Raw genomic sequence first — 14,585 nt, 5'->3', positions numbered from 1 at the left:
AGGAAGGGGGCAGGCAGACAGGACATGGGCAGGCAGACAGGAAGGGGGCAGACAGGCAGGGGGCAGGCGGGGGGCAGGGGACAGACAGTGGGTGGGCAGGGGGCAGGAACAGGACAGGGGGCAGACAGGGGGCTGTGACTTAATCTAATATGAAGTGAGAGGATGCAGCAGTGTTGTTGTCACCCTGTAAAGTTGCTGTGGTACAGACATATTACTGTGGTACAACAACACACTAAGTTGCTGTGGTAACGACATATTACTGTGGTACAATAATACACTAAGTTGCTGTGGTACAGACATATTACTGTGGTACAACAACACACTAAGTTGCTGTGGTAACGACATATTACTGTGGTACAATAATACACTAAGTTGCTGTGGTAACGACATTACTGTGGTACAATAATACACTAAGTTGCTGTGGTAACGACATTACTGTGGTACAATAATACACTAAGTTGCTGTGGTACAGACAAATTACTATGGTACAATAATACACTAAGTTGCTGTGGTAACGACATATTACTGTGGTACAATAATATACTAAGTTGCTGTGGTAACGACATATTACTGTGGTACAATAATACACTAAGTTGCTGTGGTAACGACATATTACTGTGGTACAATAATATACTAAGTTGCTGTGGTACAGATATATATCTGTGGTACAATAATACAGTTCTGACTTTGTCAGCATGTAACAGCCTCTAGACTTCTACTTCAGACTTCAGGCTATCAGTGTGTGTGTGTGTGTGTGTGTGTGTGTGTGTGTGTGTGTATATGTGTGTGAGCACGCATGCGTGAGTGTGAGTGTATGGGGGACGAAGGGGGACTGACTAGCAAAGCACATCACTAGCAGAGTGCTCAGTGCATCATATGAGATTGCACCGTGGTTCATACGCTGGGACTGGGATGCCTTTCAAAGCTAAACCAATCTGTTTAACTCAGCAGAAAATAGTGCAGCATGCCAGCGCTGCGATGCATCCCAAATGGCAACCCATTACCTATATAGTGCACTACTTTTGACCAGAGCCCTATGGGATAACCTACAAGCCCTGGTCAAAAGTAGTGCACTATATAGGGAATTGGGAGCTGGTGTTTAGGGGAGGGCAGCGTTACGAGTGTGATGAACCGTGGTATAGGCTATAGAGCTTCATTAATGGAAGTCTGGGAAAACAAACTCAAAGAGAAGAAGTGAATGGCTCTCTTATTGTTGTTTAATTATTATTATTTCATTACAAACATGTTTTCTACACTCTTAGAAAAAAAAGGTGCTCTCTAGAACCCAAAAAAGTTATTTAGCTGTCCCCATAAGAGAACCCATTGAAGAACCCTTTTTGGTTCCAGAAAGGGTTCTCCGACCTATGGGGACAGCCGAAGATCCCTTTTGGAAACCTTTTGCCTTTTTTCTAAGAGTGTGTGTTGATGTTATCAACTGTTCATTTGTACGGAAGCTAAACCTTTCCCCTTAGGAGCACGGTAAAGGTACTGTATCACAAAAGAATATGATAGTTTTGAATATCATTTCGTTTGAATATTCCTGTATGACATTTTTGGCTATTCTAAGAACCCTTCTCCACTGTGACCCAACACCTTCCTAATATTGAGTTGAACCCCCTTTTGCCCTCAGAACAGCCTTAATTTGTTGGGGCATGGACTACAAGGTGTCAAAAGCATTCCACAGGGATGCTGGCCCATGTGGACTCCAATGCTTTCCGCAGTTGTGTCAAGTTGTCTGGATGTCCTTTGGGTGGTGGACCATTCTTTATACACACGGGAAACTGTTGAGTGTGAAAAACCCAGCAGCATTGCAGTTCTTGACACACTCAAACCGGTGTGCCTGGCACCTACTACCATACCCTGTTCAAAGGCACTTAAATATTTTGTCTTGCCCATTCACCCTCTGAATGGCACACATACACCATCCATTTATCAATTGACTCAAGATTTTAAAATCCTTCTTTATCCCGTCTCCTCCCCGTCAATCTACACTGATTGAAGTGGATTCAACACAACATCAGTCTATGTCATGGAAAGAGCATGGAATGTTTTGTATACTCAGTGTATATGACAGTTATTGACCAAATACACGGTACTACTTTTGATTCATTACAAAACACAGTATGTTGTGGCACACTAAAATACATCCAGGTTAAGGGTTAATCTAGTACTTCCTATTTATTCTCTGGAAATGCCTCTATTCTATCTACCAGCTAGCTACCTCTGCTGAATCAATATTAGATGACTCTATTCCATCTACCAGCTAGCTAGCTCTGCTAAATCAGGCCTCCTGTAGCTCAGTTGGTAGAGCATGGCGCTTGCAACGCCAGGGTTGTGGGTTCGATTCCCACGGGGGGCCAGTATGAAAAATGTATGCACTCACTAACTGTAGGTCGCTCTGGATAAGAGCATCTGCTAAATGACGTAAATATATATATATATATAATTATAAATATAAATATATAATATACCAGCTAGCTAGCTCTGCTGAATCAATATTAGATGTCTCTATTCCATCTACCAGCTAGCTAGCTCTGCTGAATTAATATTAGAAACACATCTGTCACCAAGCATATCTCACTCATTAGTATAGGTCAAGTTACGGATATAAAATATGTCAGGGCCGCGTGGATAGAGATTTTGCACACATTTAGCGGTGGTAGGCTGCATACTAGTATTAAAAGCTCAAAGAAATTCCTTAAAACGTCTGGGTGATTATATGGTATCTATTTCCCATGGGACAGATGGGACGGTATCCATGTAGGCTATACATGAGCTAGCCCGTTGTAGCCCTGGAAATAATCTAGGAGACCCTGTTGCTTTGCTGAGGCAGCTGGAGAGACTAATAACATGTGAGAACGCACAGCGAATGTGTCAAAAGATGGATGAAAGGGTACACACAAACAGGCCTAGATCAGGGTTTTAGTTGAGACAGAGAGGGGTCAAAGGTTATGGCACTACTTTGAACAGTGTTTAGCGACACATTCTATGTGCTTTGGAACGTTTGGCAACACTTGACGTTAGGTGTCAAAGTATTATGGTTTATCCACTGAATTCCTGGCTGGTTTATATAATGAAGAGATGCTCATGTCTCCGCCAGTGGTGGATAAAGTACCCAAGTGTCATACTTGAGTAAAAGTAAAGATACCTTAATAGAAAATGACTAAAGTAAAAGTGAAAGTCACCCAGTAAAATACTACTTGAGTAAAAGTCCAAAAGTATTTGGTTTTAAATATACTTAAGTATCAAAAGTAAATGTAATTGCTCAAATATACTTAAGTATAATTTCAAATTCCTTATATTAAGCAAACCAGACGGCACCATTTTCAGTTTTTTTTATTTATTTATGGATAGCCAGGGGCACACTCCAACACTCAGAAATCATTCACAGACAAAGCATTTGTGTTTAGTGAGTCCAACAGATCAGAGGCCGTAGGGATGACCAGGGATGTTCTCTTGATTAGTTTATGAATTTGACAATTTTCCTGTCCTGCTAAGCATTCAAAATGCAATGACTACTTTTGGGTGACATGGAAAATATATGGAGTAAAAAGTACATTCTTTTCTTTAGGAATGTAGTGAAGTAAAAGTAGAAAATAGAAATAGTAAAGTACAGATACCCCCCAAAAATGACTTAAGTAGTACTTTAAAATATTTTAACTTAAGGTTTATCCAGAGCGACTTACAGTTAGTGAGTGCATACATATTTTATTTTATTTTTCATACTGGCCCCCCGTGGGAATTGAACCCACAACCCTGGCGTTGCAAACGCCATGCTCTACCAACTGAGCTACATCCCTGCCGGCCATTCCCTCCCCTACCCTGGACGACGCTGGGCCAATTGTGCGCCGCCCCATGGGTCTCCCGGTCGCGGCCGGCTACGACAGAACTGATAGATAGGCCTAGTGCACGGTTCTGACTGTGGGTCCAACCAGCCTATACTGATAGATAGGCCTAGTACATGGTTCTGACTGTCTGTCTGGTGGCTGACCTGCCTATACTGATATATAGGCCTAGTACATGGTTCTGACTATCTGTCTGGTGGCTGACCTGCCTATATTGATAGATAGGCCTAGTACATGGTTCTGACTGTCTGTCTGGTGGCTGACCTGCCTATACTGATAGATAGGCCTAGTACATGGTTCTGACTGTCTGTCTGGTGGCTGACCTGCCTATACTGATAGATAGGCCTAGAACATGGTTCTAACTGTCTGTCTGGTGGCTGACCTGCCTATATTGATAGATAGGCCTAGTACATGGTTCTGACTGTCTGTCTGGTGGCTGACCTGCCTATACTGATAGATAGGCCTAGTACATGGTTCTGACTGTCTGCCTGGTGGCTGACCTGCCTATACTGTGCCCCTCCCTTCTCCCTCGCTAGCTCGTTATGAAAGATGTGAGTGTTTGGGTTCTCGGAAGTACGGCAACTAACCAGTCGATTCAAATCGAATCGAATCTTGACTCTCAGAAATGGGAGTCGACACCGGGAGTCGACGTGCAAGGAGTGGAGGAATCAATTATTTTGGCGTCGACTCTCCACCACTACGTCATCATCATTAACAGTTGGAAAATGGCAGAGAAATGCCAGCGACAGCAGTCCTGTACAACAATACTTTGAGAAGTTAAATGAGAAGGAAATGCAGACTTTGTGAGGTGGAATTGAGGTACAGTAATGGTAGTACAGGTACAATGCTTAACCATCTGAAACGGGACGCACCTTGAGACCCAACCCATTGCTGGCAGTAGCACAGCTGCATTGGGAATTCACGTGGCATTTTAGGATTTTTTACTATCGTTTTAACGGAAACAGATAAAAAAAATGTTGTTTAAACATTAAGAAAATAAATACATCTTGTCACATCCCTACAACTGACTCATATAAACTGTTTGAACAGCCACATCTAGATACTGACTCATATGAACTGTTTAAACAGCCACATCTAGATACTGACTCATATGAACTGTTTGAACAGCCACATCTAGATACTGACTGATATGAACTGTTTAAACAGCCACATCTAGATACTGACTCATATGAACTGTTTGAACAGCCACATCTAGATACTGACTCATATTAACTGTTTAAACAGCCACATCTAGATACTGAATCATATGAAGTGTTTGAACAGCCACATCTAGATACTGACTCATATGAACTGTTTAAACAGCCACATCTAGATACTGACTCATACGAACTGTTTGAACAGCCACATCTAGATACTGACTCATATAAACTGTTTAAACAGCCACATCTAGATACTGACTCATATGAACTGTTTAAACAGCCACATCTAGATACTGACTCATATGAACTGTTTGAACAGCCACATCTAGATACTGACTCATATGAACTGTTTAAACAGCCACATCTAGATACTGACTCATATGAACTGTTTGAACAGCCACATCTAGATACTGACTCATATGAACTGTTTAAACAGCCAAATCTAGATACTGACTCATATGAACTGTTTAAACAGCCACATCTAGATACTGACTCATATGAACTGTTTAAACAGCCACATCTAGATACTGACTCATATGAACTGTTTGAACAGCCACATCTAGATACTGACTCATATGACGTGTTTAACCCATAAGAGTCTAAGCCCTGTCTAAGCCAGGGGAGGAGGTTCTACTAAGCTATATTAAATTGTTTTAAGTAGGTCATACCAAGGATAATTTTACTATTTGATTTTGAATTTTAAGACGCCTTGAAGTATTACAAAAACAGATTAATGTTATTTGGCCTTACTGCTATTAGCCCATACAAATGCATTGCATAATTGATTCACTACATGGAACAACAGATAGTCCCCAAAAGTTTGTTCTGAAGTGTCTGTCCTATATCTGAGAGATATAAGAAAGATCAGGTATTGTTTTTAAAAAAAATGTATTTAACACCTTATTTTTGGCACTAAACAGTATATACACTACCGTTCAAAAGTTTGGGGTCACTTAGAAATGTCATTTTTTCGAAAGAAAAGCAATTGATTTGCTCAGAAATCCATTGTTAATATTGTAAATGGCTATTGTAGCTGGAAACGGCTGATTTTTAATGGAATATCTACATAGGCGTACAGAGGCCCATTATCAGCAACCATCAGTCCTGTGTTCCAGTTGTGTTTGCTAATCCAAGTTTATCATTTTAAAAGGCTAATTGATCATTAGAAAACCATTTTCCAATTATGTTAGCACAGCTGAAAACTGTTGTGCTGATTAAATAAGCAATAAAACTGGCCTTCTTGAGACTAGTTGAGTATCTGGAGCATCAGCAATTGTGGGTTTGATTACAGGCTCAAAATGGACAGAAACAAATAACTTTCTTCTGAAACTCGTCAGTCTATTCTTGTTCTGAGAAATGAAGGCTATTCCATGCGAGAAATTGCCAAGAAACTGAAGATATCGTACAACGCTGTGTACAACTCCCTTCACAGAACAGCGCAAACTGGCTCTAACCAGAATAGAAAGAGGAGTGGGAGGCACCCGGTGCATAACTGAGCAAGAGGACAAATACATTAGAGTGTCTAGTTTGAGAAACAGACGCCTCACAGGTCCTCAACTGGCAGCTTCATTAAATAGTACCCGCAGAACACCAGTCTCAACGTCAACAGTGAAGAGGCGACTCCGGGATGCTGACCTTCTAGGCAGAGTTGCAAAGAAAAAGCCATATATCAGACTGGCCAATAAAAAGAAAAGATTAAGATGGGCAAAATAACACAGACACTAGACAGAGGAAGATTGGAAAAAAAGTGTTATGGACAGACAAATCAAAGTTTGAGGTGTTCGGATCACAAAGAAGAACATTTGTGAGACGCAGACCAAATGAAAAGATGCTGGAGGAGTGCTTGATGCCATCAGTCAAGCATGGTGGAGGCAATGTGATGGTCTGGGGTGCTTTGGTAGTGTTAAAGTGGAAGATTTGTACAGGGTAAAAGGGATCTTGAAGAAGGAAGGCTATCACTCCATTTTGCAACAACATGCCATACCCTGTGGACGGCACTTGATTGGAGGCAATTTCCTCCTACAACAGGACAATGACCCAAAGTACAGCTCCAAACTATGCAATAACTATTTAGGGAAGAAGCAGTCAGCTGGTATTCTGTCTATAATGGAGTGGCCAGCACAGTCACCGGATCTCAACCCTATTGAGCTGTTGTGGGAGCAGCTTGAACGTATGGTACGTAAGAAGTGCCCATCAAGCCAATCCAACTTGTGGGAGGTGCTTCAGGAAGCATGGGGTGAAATCTCTTCAGATTACCTCAACAAATTGACAACTAGAATGCCAAAGGTCTGCAAGGCTGTAACTGCAGCAAATTGAGGATTCTTTGACGAAAGCAAAGTTTGAAGGACACAATTATTATTTCAATTAAAAATCATTACTTCTAACCTTGTCAATGAATACATTTCCTATTCATTTTGATATATTTCCTATTCAAACTCATTTCATGTATGTTTTCATGGAAAACAAGGACATTTCTAAGTGACCCCAAACTTTTGAACGGTAGTGTACTTCCATTCGTTTTTTCAACTGGTACCGGGGGACCTTCAGACGAGTCTTGTGAGGCCTAGAGCAAAATAACCGACATGTACGTGTTCGAGAGAGTCTCAACTCTCCATAAAGGGCTCATAATAGTTTTATAGGCCAAATCGTTCGGACGCTACAGACGATTTTGTGAGAAGACTGATTTTCAGGATGTCTCATGGTCTGACAAACACCGCTCTAGCTCGGTCCCCCTTCACCGCAAATGCGGAAGTGCGACATAGGCGGATGCGGTGGATTGAGACGCATCCAATACAAAGCTATCTCTAGCTTAAACTGACAGATTTTTATGGGATTTTTTTTATTATGCTAATTACATTTCCGCGTAGGCGCGGACATCGACCTTTGGCAGTTAAACAGCCACATCTATACTGAACAAAAATATAAACACAACATGTAAAGTGTTGGTCCCATGTTTCATGAGCTGAAATAAAAGATCCCAGAAATGTTCCATATGCACAAAAAGCTTCTCTCTCATCCCTGTTAGGGAGCATTTCTCCTTTGCCAAGATAATCCATCCACCTGACAGGTGTGGCATATCAAGAAGCATGATCATTACACAGGTGCACCTTGTGCTGGGGACAATAAAGGGCCACTAAAATTTGCAGTTTTGTCACACAACACAATAACACAGATGTGTCAAGTTTTGAGGGAGCGTGCAATTAGCATGCTGACTGCAGGAACCAAAGTTATTGCCAGATAATTAAATGTTAATTTCTCTATCATAAGCCGCCTCCAACGTCGTTTTAGAGAATTTGGCAGTATGTCCAACCGGCCTCACAACCGCAGACCACGTGTAACCACGCCAGCCCAGGACCTCCACATCCAGTTTCTTCACCCGCGGGATTGTCTGAGACCAGCCACCCAGACAGCTGATGAATCTGAGGAGTATTTCTGTCTGTAATAAAGCCCTTTTGTGGGGAAAAACTCATTCTGATTGGCTGGGCCTGGCTCCCAAGTGCGTGGGCCTATGCCCTCCCAGGCAAATTAGAAATTCTGTGTTTTCCTGAGACCCAAGCTTATGAAAACATTGTTATATGTCATTGCCCTTGATACCTAAAACACATACAACATACACAAATAACAATTAAATGAAATACCCATATAAACAGCTATTCATGTTTATTTTCCCCCATTAAAAACACTCTTACATATCTGTCTAGGTTGGAACTGTTGCTGTTAAAATACCATAAATCATTTTCATTCTGAACTGGAATAAACTGATTGAAGCAATATGCTTTTTAATTAATATTATTAATTAATTAATATGCCATTTAGCAGACGCTTTTATCCAAAGCGACTTACAGTCATGTGCGCATACATTTTACGTATGGGTGGTCCCGGGGATCGAACCCACTACCCTGGCGTTACAAGCGCCATGCTCTACCAATTGAGCTACAGAGGACCACACAGCCCTAATGAAGCATCACACAGATGTAGACCAGAAAACACACACACACACACACACACACAAGGACACAGCCGTAATGAGAGGTGTGTGACTGGTTGAAGTTTTAAACAAGCAGGTCTATTCTGGGCTCAGTTGTTGACAGTGCAACGCTGAGGTCATGCTCATCATTGAGTTTGTTTCTGTACTTGTTTTTTTTAAGTACGCCAGAGTTGAGAACCCTGACTCACCTAGGTCTGTGGTGCCAAACTGGATCAGAACATCCACTGCTTGCTCCGTCAGGCAGGAGACCGCTTCCTGCTGTTGATGAGCAACCCAGAACTGTGTGAGTGTGATTGCCTCAAAAAGCATCTTGCTTCAATCAGTTTATTCCAGTTCAGAATAAAACGTATTACTTGTATTTTAACATCAACAGTTCCCAACCAGACTTGTTTTCGACAATCATTTCTACAGTAAAATGTACAGTAGGCCTGATCATGTTTCATCTTCATCTGTCCTGTTTGGGTGCCATTTCAGACGCAGTCATGCACTGAGTTCAATTCATTGGCACCCTATTCCCTATACAGTGCACTATTTTTTACCAGAGCCTTATGCGCCCTGGTCAAAAGTTGTGCACTATATAGAGTGCATAGGGTGCCATTTCAGATGCAGCCCATACAGTATGTGCCAAAAAGTCTGATCTCAAATCGATAGAGATACATTAACTCATATGAACTCTTTGAACAGCCACATCTAGATACTGACTCATATGAACTCTTTGAACAGCCATATCTAGATACTGACTCATATGAACTGTTTGAACAGCCACATCTAGATACTGACTCATATGAACTGCTCATTAATGAGATCGGTGAGGAACTGATGAGTGTGTGAGATAAAATAACTACTGTCACCTTGTGTGTGTGTGTGTGTGTTATGAGTGAGATACAAGTCCCCCAGTCAATTACTGTCACCCATAAAGTGTCTCAGAGAAGGAGTGCTGATCTGGGATCAGGTCCCTCCCTGTCCATGTAATCTTATTCATTATTATCTAAAAGGCAGAACTGGTCCTAGATCAGCACTCCTACTCGGAGATGCTTTATGAATATGGGCCCTGCACTCTAGCAGATAACCTGCACCTCGTATCTCCCAGATAACCTGCATCTCGTATCTCCCAGATAACCTGCACCTCATATCTCCCAGATAACCTGCATCTCGTATCTCCCAGATAACCTGCATCTCGTATCTCCCAGATAACCTGCATCTCGTATCTCCCAGATAACCTGCATCTCGTATCTCCCAGATAACCTGCATCTCGTATCTCCCAGATAACCTGCATCTCGTATCTCCCAGATAACCTGCACCTCATATCTCCCAGATAACCTGCACCTCATATCCCCCAGATAACCTGCACCTCATATCTCCCAGATAACCTGCATCTCGTATCTCCCAGATAACCTGCATCTCGTATCTCCCAGATAACCTGCATCTCGTATCCCCAGATAACCTGAACCTCATATATCTCCCTGATAACACAGAAACCTAATCAGCTTGTCACCTGAAGACTGTTATTGACCTCTGCAGCATTTAAATTCTGACCATTCAGAATTTCATCCTTTTTTATTATTAATACCTTTCATCTAACATCCATTCCTTTACCATCTAACATCCATTCCTTTACCATCTAACATCCATTCCTTTACCATCTAACATCCATTCCTTTACCATCTAACATCTGTTCCTTTACCATCTAACATACATTCCTTTCCCATCTAACATCCATTCCTTTACCATCTAACATCCATTCCTTTCCCATCCCCCCGTGTAGCTCAGTTGGTAGAGCATGGCGCTTGCAACGCCAGGGTTGTGGGTCCGATTCCCACGGGGGGCCAGTATGAAAATGTATGCACTCACTAACTGTAAGTCGCTCTGGATAAGAGTGTCTGCTAAATGACTAAAATGTAAATGTAAATCTAACATCCATTCCTTTACCATCTAACATCAATTCCTTTCCCATCTAACATCCATTCCTTTCCCATCTAACATCCATTCCTTTCCCATCTAACATCCATTCCGTTCCCATCTAACATCCATTCCTTTACAGTCTAACATCCATTCCTTTACCATCTAACATCCATTCCTTTACCATCTAACATCCATTCCTTTACCATCTAACATCCATTCCTTTACCATCTAACATCCATTCCTTTACCATCTAACATCCATTCCTTTACCGTCTAACATCAATTCCTTTACCGTCTAACATCCATTCCTTTACCATCTAACATCCATTCCTTTACCATCTAACATCAATTCCTTTCCCTCCTTTTTTCCTTATGTTTTTATTATTAATTGTTTCCATCTAACATCCATTCTTTGAAGTTATACTCGGTTTCACTTGAGTATATATGTATATTTTTTCAATTTTTATAAAAACATTAGATATTTAGAATAATTTATATTAATAAAATGATCAACTGGTAAGGTCTTGAGAGAACTAGAATGAATTCTAAATCCTCTTGCTCAAAGTGCACCGACTCTCAGTTTTATGGTACCAAAGGAATGAGAAAAAGTAACATCTAAGATGATTAATGAATTTAACTCAGTGCATGACTGCGTCTGAAATGGCACCCTATTCCCTATATAGTGCACAATTTTTTACCAGAGCCCTATGCACCCTGGTCAAAAGTAGTGCACTATATAGAGTGCATAGGGTGCCATTTCAGACACAGCCCATACAGTATGTGCCAAAATGTCTGATTTCGCATCGATAGAGATACATTAACTTATGACTCAGCAAATTAGCTTTGCAGCTGAACATCGGCTTATTGGCATCAGTAGAAAAACGTGGTCAATCAGCTGATGTAGAAGATAGGAATACAATGAAAATGCTATTAGCACAATAGAGGATGGCGTCAGAATGAATATCATGAATATCACAGCCCTGTTTTAATCTGGCTACAATGGGCTTGCAGTAAAGCATTTTTTATTTTTTTTATTTGTCCTTTATTTAACCAGAAAAGACACATTGAGATTAACATCTCTTTTTCAAGTGATCCCTGGCCATCTAACAACACACAGAGACACCTTGCCAACAGGTATAATACGTTATAACATGTTATACACATGTAGGAGCATTTACAATGTCTTATGATAAGGCTTATAATATTATATTAGACATATTATATTATGTATCTCTATGTAGCATATGTTTAACTGATTCAAAATATATTTAGATCAGTATTTAGTCATGATCAGTCATTATAAGGGGGTTCTTACAATGCATTATAACCATATCATAATGCTTTATAACCATATCATAACACATTCTAACCATATCATAATGCATTATGCCTGTTGGCTCACATGTTATACCTGCTAACCACAGGGTCAGTAGGAGCCCCAGTCAACCCCAGCATGTGTTATACCTGCTAACCACAGGGTCAGTAGAATCCCCAGTCAACCCCAGCATGTGTTATACCTGCTAACCACAGGGTCAGTAGAATCCCCAGTCAACCCCAGCATGTGTTATACCTGCTAACCACAGGGTCAGTAGGAGCCCCAGTCAACCCCAGCATGTGTTATACCTGCTAACCACAGGGTCAGTAGAATCCCCAGTCAACCCCAGCATGTGTTATACCTGCTAACCACAGGGTCAGTAGAATCCCCAGTCAACCCCAGCATGTGTTATACCTGCTAACCACAGGGTCAGTAGAAACCCCAGTCAACCCCAGCATGTGTTATACCTGCTAACCACAGGGTCAGTAGAATCCCCAGTCAACCCCAGCATGTGTTATACCTGCTAACCACAGGGTCAGTAGAATCCCCAGTCAACCCCAGCATGTGTTATACCTGCTAACCACAGGGTCAGTAGGAGCCCCAGTCAACCCCAACATGTGTTATACCTGCTAACCACAGGGTCAGTAGAATCCCCAGTCAACCCCAGCATGTGTTATACCTGCTAACCACAGGGTCAGTAGGAGCCCCAGTCAACCCCAACATGTGTTATACCTGCTAACCACAGGGTCAGTAGAAACCCCAGTCAACCCCAGCATGTGTTATACCTGCTAACCACAGGGTCAGTAGAATCCCCAGTCAACCCCAGCATGTGTTATACCTGCTAACCACAGGGTCAGTAGAATCCCCAGTCAACCCCAGCATGTGTTATACCTGCTAACCACAGGGTCAGTAGGAGCCCCAGTCAACCCCAACATGTGTTATACCTGCTAACCACAGGGTCAGTAGAATCCCCAGTCAACCCCAGCATGTGTTATACCTGCTAACCACAGGGTCAGTAGGAGCCCCAGTCAACCCCAACATGTGTTATACCTGCTAACCACAGGGTCAGTAGGAGCCCCAGTCAACCCCAGCATGTGTTATACCTGCTAACCACAGGGTCAGTAGAATCCCCAGTCAACCCCAGCATGTGTTATACCTGCTAACCACAGGGTCAGTAGGAGCCCCAGTCAACCCCAGCATGTGTTATACCTGCTAACCACAGGGTCAGTAGGATCCCCAGTCAACCCCAGCATGTGTGAGGCTGTGAGCCTCAGAAGCCATAGAAATAGAATTACTACTAGAATGGATAAGGGCAATTCCATGGTAACCGAGCGAAGATGCAAAGTTTGGTAACAGAATGAGGGCACCAACAGCACAAACCGTCATTCTGTTACCAAACTTTACATCTGCACTGTTCTTCAAGTACATTTTCTGTGGAAATTGTTAAAAGTAGTCCTTGTGCATCGAGTTGTATGGTTTGTTTAACTTTGCAATCATTGGTTTTTGTTTGACATACATTTTAAAGTGAAAAATCTGAGTCTCAGCATTACTCTGTTAACGTGGAATTGCCTATAAACCCCCTCATGGGTATAGTCAATATGGCTGCCAGTCCACAAATTATGGAAATGTTGACTTGAATGTGGCTTACCGTTCTAGTAATTATATTTCTATAGTACTAACCCTAATCAGTATCCTAGCATGTATACAGGCTTCGGAAGCAGGCTTGGGGTCAATTCCATTTCAATTCCAGTCAATTCAGAAAGTAAACCACATTCCATTTAAAATTCAAATTTTGCCTCATGGAAAAGCATTGAAGAGAATTTGTATTTGTTGTGTACTTTCTGAATTGACTGAAATGTACATGGAATTGACCCAACCCTGCTCGTAAGACAGTAGATCTAGCCAGTAGCCAGTATGTGTGCAAGCCAGGGAAGACCAGAGAGACCAGCTCACTCTTAGAAAAAAGGGTTCCAAAATGGTTCTGCGACTGTCCCCATAGGAGAACCCTTTTTGGTTCCAGGTAGAACTCTTTTGGGTTCCATGAAAAAAACCCTCTGTGGAAAGGGTTCTACATGGAACCCAAAGGGTTAAACCTGGAACCAAAAGGGGTTCGTCAAAGGGTTCTCCTATGGGGACAACCAAATAATTGTTTTTGGTTCTAGATAGCACCTTTTCTTCTAAGAGAGTACAGCGAGGGATGTGTCAGGTATCATTAAAGTTCTGATTCCTCGCTCTCTCTAGCTGAGAGGAGAAACTCTGCCCTCCCCCTCCAGCCTCTCTCCCATCTCCAGGGTCTCAGTATCTCTATTGCTGTCAACTTCTAAAGGTTTGCAGTAGTAGAGGTGGTGGTGTGGGGGGGATGGGGAGTATGACAGC

General features: G+C 41.9%; 1 protein-coding gene across 1 annotated transcript in view; it reads right to left on the bottom strand.

The window, feature by feature from the left end:
* Positions 1-9,302, bottom strand: part of LOC311119229 (protein eyes shut homolog) — a gene marked incomplete at both ends in the record, with an annotated part of 168,718 nt that extends 159,416 nt beyond the window's left edge. The window contains one exon of the mRNA XM_084193955.1: positions 9,182-9,302. Coding sequence (XP_084050081.1) covers positions 9,182-9,302 — 121 coding nt within the window. The remainder of the gene's footprint in view (positions 1-9,181) is intronic.
* Positions 9,303-14,585: the final 5,283 nt, after the last annotated feature.

Source organism: Coregonus lavaretus, assembly GCF_964263955.1.
Source record: "Coregonus lavaretus genome assembly, contig: HAP1_SCAFFOLD_347, whole genome shotgun sequence".
Classification (NCBI taxonomy): Eukaryota; Metazoa; Chordata; class Actinopteri; order Salmoniformes; family Salmonidae; genus Coregonus; species Coregonus lavaretus.
The sequence above is the reverse complement of the archived record's forward strand: the minus strand, read 5'-3'. Positions and strand labels throughout refer to the sequence as shown.